This window comes from Mytilus edulis, chromosome 9 (genome assembly GCF_963676685.1).
Source record: "Mytilus edulis chromosome 9, xbMytEdul2.2, whole genome shotgun sequence".
NCBI lineage: Eukaryota > Metazoa > Mollusca > Bivalvia > Mytilida > Mytilidae > Mytilus > Mytilus edulis.
In genome coordinates, this window is record NC_092352.1 from 26233034 (window position 1) to 26251202 (window position 18169).

An 18169-nucleotide genomic window follows, 5' to 3' on the forward strand; every position below is an offset into this window, starting at 1 on the left:
AAAGAATGTCTCGTCCTTTTTCTAAAAAAGTTCCAAGGAAGGTACCAAGACCTTGTTGATAAATATTCCGTATCAACTTCACAAATAATACATGATGGTCTTGATGTATAGATTCTGCGTACTGATGTTGTTTATCATCTTAACAACGTGTTATATTGTTCTTTCATTTGTCTTTGTTCTATTATTAATATTACTTTTACTGTTGGATTGTTTTATGTGATATCCATTTAACGTGGCTCGGTACAATTAAACATCCCGTCAATGTGTTTGTATTATCTTTCATTTTTTGCTGGTGTGTTTTGTATATGCGTCTTTTTGTGTTTCTTTGGTTCTTATAAAAGAGGGACGAAAGACACCAAAGGGACAGTCAAACTCGCAAATCCAAAACAAACTGACAACGCCATGGCTAAAAATGAAAAAGACAAACAGAAAAACAATAGTACACATGACACAACATAGAAAACTAAAGAATAAACAACACGAACCCCACCAAAAACTAGGGGTGATCTCAGGTGCTCCGGAAGGGTAAGCAGATCCTGCTCCACATGCGGCACCCGTCGTGTTGCTTATGTGATTACAAATCCGGTAAATAGTCTAATTCGGTAGGTCAAATTCATGAAAGGGAAGGGGATTGTAGTTACGACGTAAGGAACATATCCGATGTCATTTGTGAAACGGTTATTCCATAACGGTCAACCAACTCGTGATGGCGTCCGTAAAATTTACGAAGGGATGATTTCAACTTCACCATTTGGAACTCTTGGTTTAATAGCTTCCTTGTGAGCAGTAACCCTCTATCAAGAAAATCATGATAGGAAATGCAAGCACGGGAATATCGTATCAATTGGGAGATATATACCCCGTATGCAGGTGCTGCTGGAATGTTGCTACTTAGAAATGGAAAGTTCACAATTGGAAAGCTGAAATCATCTCTTTTGTCGTAAAGTTTTGTCTTCAACCGACCCTCATTGTCAATTTCTAGATGTAAGTCAAGATATGAAGCCGACTTAACTGTATCTGTAGTATCCTTTATCTCCAATTCGATGGGATAGATGCGATCCACATAGTCACCAAATTTTGAATTGTTTAGTGAAAGAACGTCATCTATATAGCGGAAAGTAGAGTTAAAGGATATTGCTAACTTCTTATCTTTCTTCCTAAGAAGTTCCTGCATGAAGTCAGCCTCATAATAATAAAGAAACAAGTCAGCAAGTAGAGGGGCACAGTTTGTTCCCATTGGGATGCCGACAGTCTGTTGAAAAACACGTCCTCCGAACGTAACAAATATGTTGTCAATCAAGAAATCAAGCATCTTGATAATATCGGTTTCAGAGAATTTTTTGTTTGAATCAGAATGGTTCTTTACAAAGTATGATTTATCCCTCCCTAAGACAAGATACTTGTATCTACGTTGGCCATTCTTTTTTATGAAGCAAAGTAATACCAACTCTTTTAATTTGTCTTTTAGTTTGGAATGTGGAATACTTGTGTAAAGAGTAGAAAAGTCAAATGTTTTAATACTGTTACAAGATGAAAGAGAGTTAGATTGTATGTACTCTAAAAGATCTTTGGAATTTTTAAGTATCCACATCTGATTCACGCCACCTCTAGAATAGGCAGTTTCACAATAACTTTGAAGCCCGTCTTTGATTGCTGATAAAATGGATGTAACTTGACTCTGTACTTTAAAAGAGCATGTCATTATGATATATTTCTATTATGAATTAGAAAATACGTTGAACCACAAACGTCAAAATTATTCAATCGCGTAGTGGAATGAACTATTTGTGGATTCTTATAAATTCTGACGTCAGACACGCGAATCAATGAATGTGTTTTTAGATAGATGTTTTTGTGTTCTGTTAAATTATTCCTTTTAAAATTGTTACACGATGATGACTGATGTACCCATATTTTGACTATTTTATTTATTATGCCCGTTTAGTTCACGCATCATTGTAAATTTAACGGAATGTGATAAGACTGTCATCAAAGGGAGAGGTTTAACGCTATAAAACCAGGTTTAATCCACCATTTTCTACATTTGAAAATGCCTGTACCAAGTCAGGAATATGACAGTTCTTGTCCATTGGTTTTTCATGTGTTTTGTCAGTTGATTTTGTCATGTGATTATGGACTTTCCGATTAAATTTTCCTCTGAGTTCAGTATTTTTGTGATTCACCTTGGTCTATGTGCATATTAAACAAAGGACACAGATGGATTCATGACAAAATTGTGTTTTGGTGATGGTGATGTGTTTGTATATCTTACTTTACTGAACATTCTTGCTACTTACAATTTTCTCAATCTGTAATGAACTTGGCCCTTAAGTTACAGAGGAAAATATTTTGTAAAAACTTACAAATTTTGCTTAGCCAATAATTCTAACAGATTTTCTCTTAAACGATTTTAAACGAAATTACCTAATTTATGAAAATTGTTAAAAATTGACTACAAAGGGCAATAACTCCTTAACGGGTCAACTGACCATTTTGGTCATGTTGACTTATTTGTAGATCTTACTTTGCTGAACATTATTGCTGTTTACAATTTATCTCTATCTATTATAATATTCAAGATAATAACCGAAAATGGCAAAATTTCCTTAAAATTACCAATTCAGGGGCAGCAACCCAACAACCGGTTGTCCGATTCATCTGAAAATATCAGGTCAGATAGATGTTGACTTGATAAACAATTTTATGCCTGTCAGATTTGCTCTAAATGCTTTGGTTTCAGAGTTATAAGCCAAAATATACATTTTAACCCTATGTTCTATTTTTAGCTATGGCGGCCATATTGGTTGGTTTGGCGGGTCACCGGACATATTTTTTAAACTAGATACCCCAATGATGATTGTGGCCAAGTATGGTTAAATTTGGCCCAGTAGTTTCAGAGGAGAAGGTTTTTGTAAAAGTTAACGACGACGGACGACGGACGATGGACGCCAAGTGATGAGAAAAGCTCACTTGGCCCTTTGGGCCAGGTGAGCTAAAAAGCAGTAAAAAGTAAATGTTTGTGTGCTAGTTTTCTAGAAATAAGCCTTTGAAAATTTGGCCGGACATGATTCTCTCTAGATTTGTCATACATTTAACATATAGGTCTTTTTACTCAAAAAAATCATGAGAAACTAACAAGAATTTTATAAGTTTGTAATATATGGCTTTTCAAACTATATGTAATAAAAGTATGAAAAGAAACATAGGGGTTTGTGGGCAAAATGGTTTAAAGGCACAACATAGATAAAACCTGAGGACTCCTATTATCTGGGAAAAAAAATCAAAAACAATAGGAGGGAACATCCTTAAAAGATTGTTGTTGTTAAATGTCACTTTCAGTACTATTAACTATTGGCTATATCATGGCAATTAGTTTTATATTGGTGGTGGAAGCTGGAGAAATAAGAAAGACACCTTCAACAGGAAAACTTACAATCTTAATCAATTTAGACTTGAGTTAAAAAAAAACCCACATGATAATTAGGGTTCAAACTCATAACTTCAGTCAGTGTTAATAGTCTAGTGATACAGTAGATGAACAACAAAAACCACTCATCCATAAAAGGCCCCTGATTACAAATAGATGTACATGAAGAGTGCAGCCTACTTTTTGTTACAGTCTGAACTGTTATTCTTGTATGTTTTTTTAAAATTCTAGTTCATTTATATGTAATGGATATAAAAAAAGAAGATGTGGTATGATTGCCAATGAAACAACTCTCCACAAGAGACCAAATGACACAGAAATTAACAACTATAGGTCATGGTACGGCCTTCAACATTGAGCAAAGCCCATACAGCATAGTCAGCTATAAAAGGCCCCGAAATGACAAGGTAAAACAATTCAAACAAGAAAACGAACAGCCTATTATAAAAATGAACCAAAAACAAATATGTAACACATAAACATATGACTTTTAGTCTGACATCCATTTTCACTGAACTAGTAAACATTTTGTTTAGGGGCCAGGTGAGGCCCGACTCCAGGGAAGGGATTTTCTCGCTTTGTTGAAGACCCATTGGTGGCCTTCAGCTGTTTTCTGCCCTTTGGTCGGGTTGTTGTCTTCATGACACATTCCCCATTTTAATTCTCAATTGTAAACAACAGTTTAACAGACAGATGAACAGAGATAAGCTTCCACCATTTAAGTGAAGTTGGGATGTGAGAATAAACCTATAAACTAATGTACAGTAAGCAGAAACATTTTATTACAAAACTTTCTTTTTGAAACTTAACAATATTCTTCAATTCCATTTTAATAATAAAACAACAGTTAGATTTAAAATCAAATATCAGTACTTGCACATCATTCCAAACTTCAGAATCTTCAGCATTCTAGGTAAAATTTTCATTAACTGTTAAGACACATATATACATCTTGCCAGTGTTAACTTATCAATTTTAACAATTGTTGATGTTGTTTAATCTGGATGCTGTAAAGTCTGAGCTTACACAACTTTTGTTGCACGCCAGGAAAAAACCTGGTATACTAAAATGTTGTGATAAGTTGAAAATATTGGAATTCAACCAATAGCATGACACTTTCATTTCTTGAAATAAACAATGGTATGAATAATCCATAGTCAGATAATTCTGAAATGGCAAATAATGTTAGGAAGAAACAAAATCCATCCATTTCTTTTATCCTACAAGCTACATATTCAGGATTGTACTTGTCCAGTTTATTGTCCCTCATAACATTCATAAACAATATTTTCCATCAAACTTTTACAAGTTGTTTGCAGTCTTGGTATCTATTAATTTTTTTCTTCATACATCAGGCAGGTTCTTCACCTGCAAACTCCTACAAAATGAAATCATAACATTTGTTGAATGAAACAATATAATAATACATGTTATAAAAATATCTATAATACACTTATCAGGGGCGTAGCTACCCGGAGGCACGACAGCACGTGCATCCACGTCGTTTTCACAACAAAAAAAAAAAAAAAAGCAGAAGAGAGAGAGATGAGTTGGTCAATCGAAATCGGAGACTGTTGGTGTCTTTTCCGTCTATCCCGGATATTAGTTTGACAACCTAGTTACAAGTGTTGATGAAGCTATTCATTCAGAAAAAGAAGGTAGCTCCGAAGTTGCATGCACATTGATTCGGCATGCAAAAAAAGAAATGGCAAAACAAAAATTTATAAATTGGATGTTAAAGGAAACACCTATGTTGTCACTTTTTTTAATTGATGAAATATCATTAAATAACGACATTTGGTTTCAAAATAATTTTTTTTTTGGAGATTATGACAAAATCGGAAGGTTACTTGTATCTTTTACAAGATTTTTACTTTTGAATTTGTAATATTCAGTCTAAGATGTGTAGTTTTGGAGCACATTTTACAGTGTACAGTTCATCAGTTTGGAATGAGATGTACCAATCGGCATTAGAATTATCAGATCCCTTCGATATCGTAGAAAATATGTCGAGGCGATGTGGTTGACAGACTACCGGAGCCAATCACCCTGCAACTACGCCAAAACAGTATTGGAAAGTCTCATTATTTTTTGCATTTATAGACCATATGATAAGGCAACTGGAGAGTGGAGTCGCGTCAAGTTATCAGAAAATCGCTTCTTTGTGCTGTATCTGCTTCATCGTGTTGTAGGAAATATCACAAACGAACAAATCTCAATATTGTCTGAAACATACGAAACTGACCTAGCATGTAATTTTGACAAATTCAATTGGGAGGTCGCTCGATGCCGAACACGTACGCTGGTTTATAACATCTCGCGAGTGCTACCATGCCATGATGGCCCTAAGATATATCAGTCACGGTACTACGTATGTAATTGAAAACAAATGTACGATCAACAATGATTCTAATGCAACAACGTTTGTAACGTTCATTTTGATTGGATAACGTCACTTTCTTACATGGCATCAATTGACAATTGATGCTATGGGACGTACGTGCAAGCGCAGACGGCATATGACAGATTTTAAATACATGTTTTAACGTTGTTTTCTGTCAGTTTCATTAGAATGGAGATAACAATATTGTATTTTAAGCTCCGACGGTATCAATTTGGGATTTGATGGTCGCAAATACCAGTTTACTGTCTCCACTAACCCGTCGCCAGTAAACTTAATTTGCGACCATCAAATCCCCAATTGATGACGTCGGAGCTTAAAATACAATACAGTTATCTCCTAAACAACGAAAGTTACATAGCATTAATGCATATTCATCGGGATTTCAGTGTGAATGTTGACAAAATAATAGAGAAGTTTGTTTCTGACCAGACCCGAAGAGCAGATTTTGGACAATTTTGAGTAAATTCTGTATCACAAATATGTGTTGTGTTTATGTATTACTATATTCAGAAGATTTATTAATAGTTTTACATTCATAAATTTTTATCTACATATAGCTCCTCTTTTAAAACCGTCCTATGACCGAAAACCAAAAAAAAAAAAAATTTCTGCATAATAGGGTCCCAAAATTTTTTCGCCTCGTGTAGATTTTTTTATAGATATAAGAAGATATGGTATGAGTGCCAATTAGACAACTCTCAATTCAAGTAGAAATTTATTAAAGTAAACCATTATAGGTCAAAGTACGGTCTTCAACATGGAGCATCAGCTCACACCGATCCGCAAGATATAAAGGTCCCCAAAAATTATTAGTGTAAAACCATTCAAATGGAAAAACCAACGGTTTAATCGATATAAAAAAACAAGAAACAAGAAACACTTATGAACCACATCAACAAACCACAACTACTAAACATCAGATTTCTGACCGAGGACAGGTGCAAACAATTGCAGTAAGTTTAACAATTTTAATGGTACCAAACCTTCACCATTATCTGAAACAATAGTGTAACATCACATGCCTATATTTTTACTGGAAAATAACAGCATTTCGAATGAGTTAAAAATATTACACATCTTTACAAATAATGCATTCCATTTTTCTCTTTTCATGAAGGTAAACATAATCCAAATCAACATTGCACCAATACTGCTTATATCCATATTAACACATAACTATAAAAATAATTCATAAAGTATTTATACGGTAAAAAGACATTTGTAACAGCTGGTCAATATTACCTTTTGCAGTTGAATATGATATTAAGTAATGTTATGTTGTTTTAAAATGTTCCACATATTTTATGCATGTTGCCTTTTTATGGCCTCACCACATGTGGTCAGGGCATTAAGTGTTACCCTTATCCGTCATTCTAGTCATTCCACTATGAACAGTTATACAGACTTCTTTTTGGCAAACAAGTTCCTATGTTGAGCTGGTTTTGATTATGTGAGTCTTCTATAATGACTTGCAGATCAAGATTATGTTTGGTTCAGCTTTACTGATTTTTTCCAAAATTATGGGCTTTGGACCTTGGAAATATTGAGAAAATAAGTTAAATAGATTTTCATTTTTAAATTTCTATTCCTGATGATGGCCTCAAGCTAATTTGGGTGTAGGGCTATTCATGTTGTTCCATCATATCTAGTTATTTAGAAGTCTTAGTAATGAAAAGTAAGGATCAGACTTACAGTTTTTTATGTGGTTTTCTTTAATCATTCTTTTATTCATTTTCTTGAAATTGTACAAATAATTCACAATTACACTGACTATAGAGAGAGTGATTTTCGACCTAATAAAGGGTGTTGTAAAAATGTAAATTCAAGCAATAATTACTCACTCACAAAATTATTTCCTTTTTTACAATAATCTGTAATCAAACTTTCCAACAGTCAAAGAAAATTACAAAATCAAAATTAGATCAGAAAAAAGATATAATCCAAGAATATGTTTTGCAGTGACTATTTAGTGTGTTAAATAATACCTGTTTAATGGTATTTTCTAATAAAACAAGACACTGAAGAGCAAGCCTTTTAGATTCTGTGTCAGGATCTTTCTGAACTACATCTGAAAATAATAATATAAAGTTTACAATGTGAACAGTAATCAACAGGAATGAAAGATGGTGTTTGGTATGCATCAATAAGACAGCAACCAAACAACAGAATTGAACTTAAAAAACACCATCTAGAGATCATATGTATTTTAATTCTATCATTAATTAACAAGCAGTTTCACTTTTGTTTGATGATGGCAAATAGGTTTTCCAAGAAAATACCACATATGACCACATACGATTTGAAATTACACGAGTTTCATAAGACTATTTCTAACAGTTACAAAAACTTTTTTACCAAAAATTTTGTGGTGAGAAAGGGATGCAGACTATGTACCAGTGCGAACTATACAAGCCCAAATATGGTAACAAAAAAAGATAAAGTAATTGTATATTGATTGCTTAGTTGGAGACCTTCGATCTTTGTTAAAAAGAGGCCTCACAAAACTATATTACCTTCTAGCCACTGTTTTGCTTCCATTATTTCTGACTGAAGTTGAGACAGTAAAACATGGCCTGGTACTGACAGCATCACCATTGACAAACAAAACAAGATGGAATGTCTCACACTTCTAAAATAAAATATATTATAATACATAAGAAGTTGGTCTCCTTGGGGGTAAGTGTGAGGTGGGATTGACCAATTCTTTTAAAGCTTGACACGTGAAAGTCGAATAATTAAGTGTGAAAACAGGAAACAATGTCTGGCAGGACACAGGAAATTACATGCACCATTATGACAAATAGAAGCGGGATACAGGATTCTCTCATAGTCATTAAACAATAAGCAGAATCAGGGATAATCCCCCTAATGACACCCCCTAAGAAATGCTAAAATATGAAAAAACTTCAGAATTTACATGTATCTATCAAAATTAAATCATAAACAGAACTATCTCAGTCACTCTCACCTCAACTTTATGAACTGGATAATTAGACAAAATAAACATTGAAAATATCAGAACACTGGCTATTGGGTGGAATAAACATATCTTAATGAGTCAAAATGCATCAGTCTTTTTCTACAGCTAAATATATCTAAGGACAGCTGTTGTTTCACTCAAGTGGACAGGCAGTTTAAACTTTCTTTCTTTCAAATAAGCATGCAAATACATCATGTTTTACTTTGGATACTTTTTTTTAAATTTCTTTACTGATCAGCAGCAACGTTATTCTCTGTTGTTGAAGGCTGTACTGTGACTTATACTTGTTTGAATCCATGTCATTATTGTTAGTTGTCTTATTGGCAATCATACCACATCTTCTTTTTATATATAATAATAATCTTTCTGAGTGAATATAATAATTCTAAGTAGATCTTTTTATTTTGTACTTTATATTGGTACTTCAATAATCTAGATTCAAATTTGAAGAGTATTGGATTGCAGCCTAACATATACAGAAAGTTAAAACAAACTGAGATTGGTAGGTTAGCACTTTACACAACCATGATATAAACTTCTTTTATACAAAATTTCTAAATTACAATTGATCTGTTCTCTAGTTCTCTAGATATTTTTTTAATTACAAAGGAAAAAATAAACTTTTAATTGTATATTGTTTTGATTACATGATAAAGTATTTTGCAGAACATTTCTGCTGAAAGCATGCCACTGTTATAGAGATATATTTAGAGGAGTAGCAATTTTTTGTTACCAGTTATCTACATGTATATACTTGAAAATTAAAGTTAGATGTTTTTTAAGGAATGACTGTAATATTTTTTCTGTCTATGAAGAAATAACATCAAAAATGTGGTGTACACTAAATAACTAGAGTAGCACGTTATTTAAAAGTGTGCAGACAGATCAAATATTACAGTTATTTTTTATAATTTAATTCTAAATTTCGATATTAAACCAGAGTAAACCATGAAAAAAACGTTGATGACGTCACGGTCAAATGACAAAATTATGTCTATGAGCTGATAAACAAAACAACATCAGCCAATTAGAAGACAAGTTACATCCAAAATTAATTTATGTATTTAATAAATACTTACTGATCCTGATGAAAACGTAAAACCCAGAGGAATTCCAACAAAACAGTTGCCATCTGTTTGACTGTCTGTAGGGAAAAAACGTACATTATAAAACATTAGAAAAGTATGGCAAAAAAAAATTCAGCTTTCATCAATCTCTTGGTTGAAAAAGCAGAGATGTCTATTAATGGTTCAGGTTTAACTGAAAGATTATGACATAGTCCTGAGCTTTTGGTTGGTTAAAAAATGTCAAAGACTTGCAATGAAATGTCACATGTAACTACTTATGTGGCATTCACACAAAAGAAAACTTCATTTCATATGAAACTAGAGCTGTCTGCATATCCACCCTAACACCCCGCCCAAACCCACCCCCTCCTTTTGCAAGTATTTTTGTTGCTACTGTGAAAATTCAGTATTGAGACATTGACATTTGAGTTTTGGGATTCATCTATTCATTTTATATAATCCTTGCCTCATTGTTAGATTGACACATGGTTACTAATAGGCCAATCTGAAAGAATTATACTTACCCAGAAATAGTAACAGGTTCTTTTTCTATGAATTCATAAATTTAAGGTCAAGGTCAGTATGATACTTCAGCATGCAAAATTATTCAAACTTAGTGCTAGGGTAAAAAATGTGTGCATCAATTACAAATCAAACAATGTTTTATTGTCAAAGGGGTCATAGGTCAAATTTAAGATCAGAGTGACCTGACTTAGGTAAATGACATACCTCAGCCCATGATGCAACTGCATACTAAGTTTAGTGAACCAAAATGTTGATAATACAAAAGTTATGTACTGGATACAAAGTGGGACAGACCCAGCAAATCTAAATATATATGTAAAAATGTCTAGGCTTCAATACAAGCTATCATTCATATTCAAGTTTGTGATATGGGCAGAGGAATTGAGAAAAGGCTACCATTACATCCTATCTGAAATGAATTGTGCATCTTGACCCAACAGCTTATCCTTTTTAAAAATTTGAAGTCTTGACACTAGTTTTCTACACTTTTGAATTATCTACCTGTTGAGCATATAGTGGTTTGGCTTGATTGAACCACATTTGTCTGATTAACCATTTATCCAGTGCCATGTTAAGTTTTGGATACCGTCAAAATGATAAGAAGGGATGTCATATCACATAGTAATTCACCAGATTGAGAGAACAAGAATTTAGTCTTAATTTTCTTCATAGAAATTTTCCCTGCACATGTAGTGAAAACTACCAATACTGAGTACTTATAGAAGATCATTATTTTTATATTTGAAGTTGCTATATTCAAATCTGGTGATTATAAACAGAATTTCAAAATCTCCTTTGCAAAATGATAACAATTTTTCAGCTATGTGAGACTGTGTTGTATTGAAGACATGGTTTTAGTTGAGGCAATAATTTTTTCGTGGATTTGTCTTTATTTTTAAGTACTGCATCATATCAAAGCCCTAGCAACAAGGAAATGGCTAGAAAATAGTTATGAAACAGAATATATACTCACAGGTGAGTTAATAGCAGAATACATGACTACTCCTAATGTGTAGATGAGTCTGCCTAGTACAAGGCTATCTTCTCCTAACATATCAAATGTGTTCTCCTTTCTACAAAATACAAATTTGAATAAATTATTTGCAACATTTTAGTTTTCATTATAATTATTTTAAACAATACCTGTCCCATAAATATTCTTCTGAAGCGAAACAAAAAACCAGAGAATTTCAATTCCAATCATACCCCATCTCCTTATTCATATACATGTATTGAGTTATCATTAGGTGCTTAGAATTGTTGATATTTTGTCTGTTAGTTTTAAGAAAATCTTGAAAGACAAACCTGAACAAGAATGTGTCCCAAGTACACGGATGCCCCACTCGCACTATCATTTTCTATGTTCAGTGGACCGTGAAATTAGGGTCAAAACTTTAATTTGGAATCAAATTAGAAAGATCATATCATAGGGAACATGTGTACTAAGTTTCAAGTTGATTAGACTTCAACTTCTTCAAAAACTACCTTGACCAAAAACTTTAACCTGAAGCGAACGGACGCACAGACGGACGGACGAACGGAAGCACAGACGGACGGACGAACAGACGGACGGACGAACGGAGGCACAGACCAGAAAACATAATGCCCCTCTACTATCTTAGGTGGGGCATAAAAATGTCAAAACTAAAGTGATCCTCTTTTCATGATATTAAACATTGTGTATGTTTGTTCTACTAAAATTTCATGACTCATAACAGAAACCAACCTGTTCTCATCTCATTATAGCTTTTTCAAAATGCTACGGTGGCATTAAGAAACAGTTAGCTTTAAGAGAATATAGACTTGAAACAAGGAATTATTTGAATCTGGAATAATTTTGAATTCTGGAAAATTGATTAGAAATTATTGCTGAAAACTAACCCAACTAAATAGGGTTAGCCATGCATGCATGACTAAGGTTAATTTTTCTTTCACTATCATTTCAGTATGAACTAACTAACCCCCCTTAGCCATGGGCGCATGGCTAACCCTATTTAGTTGGGTTAGTTTTCATAAAAAATTTCTGATCAATTTTCCAGAATTCAAAATTATTCCAAATTTAAATAATTCCTTGTTTTGAGTTGAATCAAGCACGTATATTAGTTATACGTCCTTGGTTGAATCAAGGAAAAAATCAATGCATCAGTATTTTACATAGAATATCCTTAAAAAGAAAAAACTCTGTACCTGTCAAATCTTGTCATTAGTGGATAGAAAAAATGACCAGCTACTGGAGCAAATCTATTCATCGTTTTTTGTAGTTCTGGCTTACTTTTCCCTTTACTGAATCTCCTAGTTTTAGTTTCTATCCTCTTCTGTACAATACTCTGCCAGGTATCTTCCTCCACCTCTACAATCTTTTTATCAGAGGGATTTATCACTGGTTGTTCTGCAGGCTGTGATAGCTCTTGTGCTGCTGATGCTAAAACCTGGAAAAAAATTGGAAACAACACGTTTAATAATTTCTTGCTTTTCTGGATTTACCTTCATCAGGAACGTTCAAAGCCAAACATTTGAAATCCGAAGATATATAAGTACAGAAACCGTTGAAGAGCCATATGTCAAAAATACCTAAAATAAATAGCCAAATTCATCAAGAGCCAACTTTGCCTGAGGAAGATGACAAAGTATGCAGATATAGATACAATATATGTGTATATGTACATTGCAGGAAAATAAAAAATGATTTGCACTGGCTACAAAGCAGGAGAAAAAATCAACAAGCCTTGCTTTTCTTCCTGATGTTTCAATATAAGTACAAATGAATTTTTACTCAACAACGTATGTTTTTTTTTTTTTATCCTACAATTTTACACTTTCACATTAATTGTCACTCTTTTCATGATGTCACAATATCAAAATCAGAGTTAAGCAAGAAAATTTGAGGTCATACTTGAATATTTAACTGTGAAGAACTGAGATTAAAAAACACACAGGTTGATTATAAAATAAATCAGCTAAAATTTAGAGAAATTATAATCAAATACTAGTACACAAGTACATGGTAGTCAGTCAGATACATGCATGATTAACTTTATCATATACTTAGCTGTTAACAGTGCTAATTTGAATATCTGATTTAGATGCAACAATAAATCGCATACTTTATAATGTAAAAACACTTTCTGTTACACCATGTTCTGAATACCTCTAGAATTATCCTTTGAAATAAATGATAAAAAGAACAATATATATATAGGGTAAACTGTATATTACCCAGTTTCCTATTCTAAAGTAACCAGCAATATCAACCCTCACACTTTTTGAAGCTCTCTTTGAAATTGATCTAACAAGTTGAAACAGCATGTGATGCACCATTTTTTAAAATCTACACTCAGATTTTTCTATTGTAAAAGGGTCCATGTTTGTCTATAGCTATCCATTGTTTTTGTTGGGTAACTGTCTCATTCATGCATTGTTTTTGTTGGGTAACTGTCTCATTTATGCATTGTTTTTGTTGGGGAACTGTCTCATGCATACTCAACGACTTTTGTTCACACAAATGAATGAAACTTATCATGGCATTGCTTCCAGGAACAAAATATCTATCAAGTATAAGATGGCTTTTATCATATGTGTGAGTCAACTTAAAAATTATTAATCTTCATTTAGACAATCAAATAAACTATAATTATAATTTTCAATCGTTTTATTATCATCAATAACAATTCATAAAAAAGTAACAAGTTATTTACAATTATTATCACAGTTAATAGCACTATAACAGTTCAAAGTTCATTTAGATCTATAAATATTCATTCTTATTTTCATAACATTGCAAGGGTACGTAAATCAGTTGTGCCATTCTTCTTTTTAAAACTTTCTCTGAATTTTAAAAGTTTTTTTACCACAGAATTTTTCCTTTCAACATGAACTTGTTCATCATTGGAAGTAACAGCAGGTTTCTTGAATATTTTATCATCTGCACAGTCTTTGGCTCTACAGTTCTGCATATTGGCTCTTGTACTACTACGAGGAATTGTTCTGGATGAATTGTAAAGTGGGTTTTCTATGCTCAAACTGTCAGAAAATATTTCATTCTTGTGTGTAGATTTCCTTGTTATCAAAGACATTCCATTAATAGTCTCATTTGGAAGAAGATTCAGTTTTGAATCCATCTTGTGAGATCTGACCGTGACCTTTGACATCTGTCTGGATGAATGGGATGGCCTGTTTGACCTTTTCTTTACTGATCTCAAGTAAGCTTCCTCTAGAGGCACATCAGTCGAGGAATGTTGAAGAGACCATGTAAACACACTTTCAGTATTTGTGTTTGTAACAGTTACATCCCTTTCAACAGTTGCTTCCCTTTTGTTAGATACACTTGATGATATAGGCTTCATCTGAAGATCTTTAATCTTGATTACAGGTGAAAAAGACTTGTGCACTTTTCTCCCAGAACGTGGTTTATACAGCATTGTTGATGAAGCTTTTGGAACAGATACTCCCCTGCAAACTGGTTTACATCTCTTTTGAACTACTGGTTCTTCAATCATAGTGGAAGAGGCCAGAGGATTTGAACCTTGACCTTTTGATGATCCAAATGATTGTTTCTTCTTTTGGTTTCCATTAACAAAATTCCCAGCAATAAATGAAGTAGAAAATTGAAATGAATCTTCTAGATTATAAACATCTTCATCTTCACATCCTTCAATCTCCCTCTCAAAAAATACAGTTTCTTCCTCGTCATCAGATATCTCAGTATCAGTAGACATTGGAGAGTGTTCTGCATCACTACATCCATCAGATTGAAGCTGTTCTCTGTAAGATGAAGAGTCATTTAAAGTGTTGATAAGAAGGCATTTCTGAATATCCAAATCTGTTAATCCTTTAGGTGTAAGCATAAAGGTGGGGGTCATGGGGTCAACTGGTACAAGATTTTTGTTTGGAGTAACAGGAAACTGTGATTGGTTTATCCCAGCAGTGGACAAGACGTCTTTGAATTGTTGTCGTAACTCCTCAAAATCTGATAAGAATTCTTGTTCTTGTCTTTTGATAGCAAGCTGAATAAGAAAAAACTAGATTTTAAAACAGTTAAATTACAGAATTTGTATCTAATTTCGTTATTAACACTATCGTTATAATCATATTAGAACTGTTTAGCTTTAATGTTAGCACAGAAAAATTTCATTGTTAACACAGAAATGTTTACAGACAAAAGTATAATTCATTGTTTATACAAAAAATATCTAATTCGATTGTTGGAACAGAAAGTTGTTGGCTACATTTTGTTTTTCTAGTATCACATGGAAACCTTCTAAGAAATATTCGAAAAGGATAATTACAAAAACAAATACATTTAGATAACTTACCATATTTGCTTCTAACATTTGATAGTTTTCATTTTGGAAGTCATTCTGCATATCTGCATCTTTCAAAGTCCAGTCTAAAAAAATAAAAAATAAATAAATTAACATAAAATCTTATAATAAAAAAAATGTTACAATTACTTCTTTACCATGTTTACTATGGACTGTTTTCTGAACAATAAAACTTGTAAATATTTACATATTACTCAATAAATTAAAAAACATAAATTTTCTTTTTTTTATCAACAATTAAATTTAAAAGTAGAACTAAAAACATCCTTTATAAATTCTAAGAAATAAAACTTACCATTTAAATTATTCAAGTTCTTCATGTTGAAATCTTCCCAAATATTGTTTATTGTAAGTAGTAATTATGTAAAACTTGTAGATTTTTGATAAAGAGATGAAATTGCAATTGATGACAAATGTAGATTTCAGATAACATATATACCTAGGCTATACAACTGTGTGAAAATTACTTACAAGTAATTATTACACATTACAAATTAATTAGTACTTAATGCAGTCATCAAGTACTTATTAATTGTGTATCTTTAGGTTAAATTAACAAGTACTTAAATTAATGAATCAAGTACATGTTATTTGTACCTTTAGGTCAAATGAGATTAAATTTTGTGTTAATTAACAATTCTGCTAGTGTTAATTAATTGTAGGAAAGTTGACACATTTTTTAAGTCAGAAAAAGAGTAGGATGTAATTACATGATTAATTAACAAAAGTGCTTTTAATTTGTATTTTTCTAAATGATTAATAACATATGCATGGGTCATATTTTGCTATCATTACTAGCAATACAAGGCAATTTCAATTTTATAAAAATGTTTAAAATCTTTGTTGGTCATTTTAAATAAATGTTTGAAATTGCAAAATTAAATTTAATTTAGAGCAACCCTTGTCATAAGCAAATTAAAACAAAAAGTTCTTGTAAAACAACATATTTCAAATCCAAATTGGCATGAAAAACATGAAAAATGTGAAAACAATTCAACTGAGAATACTAATGGCCTATTTTATAACTAAACAATTAACAAAATCAATTATGATAGAGAAGAAGCAACGACTTGGAACAGGCAAATAAAGAATGTAGCTGGGTTAAACATATTAGTGAGCCCTCAATCTTCGTCTAACCTGGGACAGTAGTGTAACAGCATGACATGTGAAAACTCAGAAAAATCAGTTGCAATAGTCTTAGAATATCAAAATATAAGTACAAAGCACAAAATAAGAGTACTCGCAGTAACTGAAACCTAGCCCAAAGACAATAACAACATAACAATAAAACATGCTCTCCCAGAAGAATGTATCAATTTTAACATATCCAACAGATTTAGTGTAAAATATCATAAACAGTCTAAGAAACCTGACCTAGTGCAATACCAAAATATCGTTACACATTATAACAAGAGGCTGTCACAACGACAGCAAACCAGATTTATTAACATTTATTTGTGTCCTGGCAATATCACAAGAACAATTAGTGATGAATGGTAAAAGTGAAAATCGTCAATATCAAATTTGACCTCCATTTTGTCATCAGTATCAACATATTAAAATTTGAAAAGCTTAGATTGAATGGTTCATGAGTAAATGCTACAACGTGAATGGAAACACCATTTTACGATCTTTCAAGAACCATAACTCCTGAACAGTAAAAGTCAAAATCGTCATTATTGAACTTGACCTCTATTTTGTCATCAGTAACAACATATAAAAATTTCAAAAGCTTTGGTTGAATGGTTTATGAGAAAATGCACAGACACAACTGGAAACACCATTTTTCAATCTTTCAAGAACCATAACTCCTGAACGGTAAAAGTCAAAATCATCATTATTGAACTTGACCTCCATTTTGTCATCAGTAACAACATATTAAAATTTGGGAAGCTTTGGTAGAACAGTTCATGCATAAATGCACGGACACGACTGGAAACTCCATTTTTCAATCTTTCAAGAACCATAACTCCTTAATGGTAAAAGTCAAAATCGCCATTATTGAACTTGACCTCTATTTTGTCATCAGTAACAATATATACAAATTTCAAAAGCTTTGGTTGAATGGTTCATGAGAAAATGCACAGACACAACTGCAAACACCATTTTTCAATCTTTCAAGAACCATAACTCCTGAACGGTAAAAGTTAAAATCATCATTATTATACTTGACCTCCATTTTGTCATCAGTAACAACATATTAAAATTTGGGAAGCTTTGGTAGAACAGTTCATGCGTAAATGCACGGAAACGACTGGAAACTCCATTTTTCAATCTTTCAAGAACCATAACTCCTGAATGGAAAAAGTCAAAATCGCCATTATTTAACTTGACCTTCATTTAGTTGTCAGTAACAACATATTAAAATTTTAAAAGCTTTGGTTTTGGTCCGACCGCCCGCCGTACATCCCTAAATCAATAACCGACATTTTTGTCACAAAAATC

General features: G+C 32.6%; 2 protein-coding genes across 2 annotated transcripts in view; both read right to left on the bottom strand.

Annotated features, from left to right (window-relative positions):
- Nucleotides 1–4187: 4187 nt before the first annotated feature.
- The window catches only part of LOC139487918 (telomere length regulation protein TEL2 homolog), a 44298-nt gene continuing 30316 nt past the window's right edge, over nt 4188–18169 (bottom strand). Inside the window, exons 15-20 of the mRNA XM_071273153.1 lie at nt 12591–12832; nt 11377–11476; nt 9891–9955; nt 8345–8460; nt 7817–7899; nt 4188–4805 (exon numbers count right to left, since the gene is read on the bottom strand). Of these exons, the coding sequence (XP_071129254.1) occupies nt 4779–4805; nt 7817–7899; nt 8345–8460; nt 9891–9955; nt 11377–11476; nt 12591–12832 (633 nt within the window). The 3' untranslated portion in view covers nt 4188–4778. The remainder of the gene's footprint in view (nt 4806–7816; nt 7900–8344; nt 8461–9890; nt 9956–11376; nt 11477–12590; nt 12833–18169) is intronic.
- On the bottom strand, nt 14134–15784 carry LOC139487921 (uncharacterized). The gene is made up of 2 exons (XM_071273155.1): nt 15716–15784; nt 14134–15406 (listed from the first exon to the last, which is right to left on the bottom strand). The coding sequence occupies exons 1-2, from the start codon at nt 15764–15766 to the stop codon at nt 14171–14173; spliced, it is 1287 nt and encodes a 428-aa protein (XP_071129256.1). The 5' UTR covers nt 15767–15784; the 3' UTR covers nt 14134–14170.

What these genes read in the sequence shown, in the direction of transcription:
- LOC139487921 (XM_071273155.1), bottom strand. Translation starts at nt 15,766, where the DNA reads ATGCAGAATGACTTCCAAAATGAAAACTATCAAATGTTAGAAGCAAAT. An exon ending in AAATGTTAGAAGCAAATATG is followed by an intron (nt 15,407 to 15,715) that starts GTAAGTTATCTA and finishes TTTCTTATTCAG; the next exon opens with CTTGCTATCAAAAGACAAGA.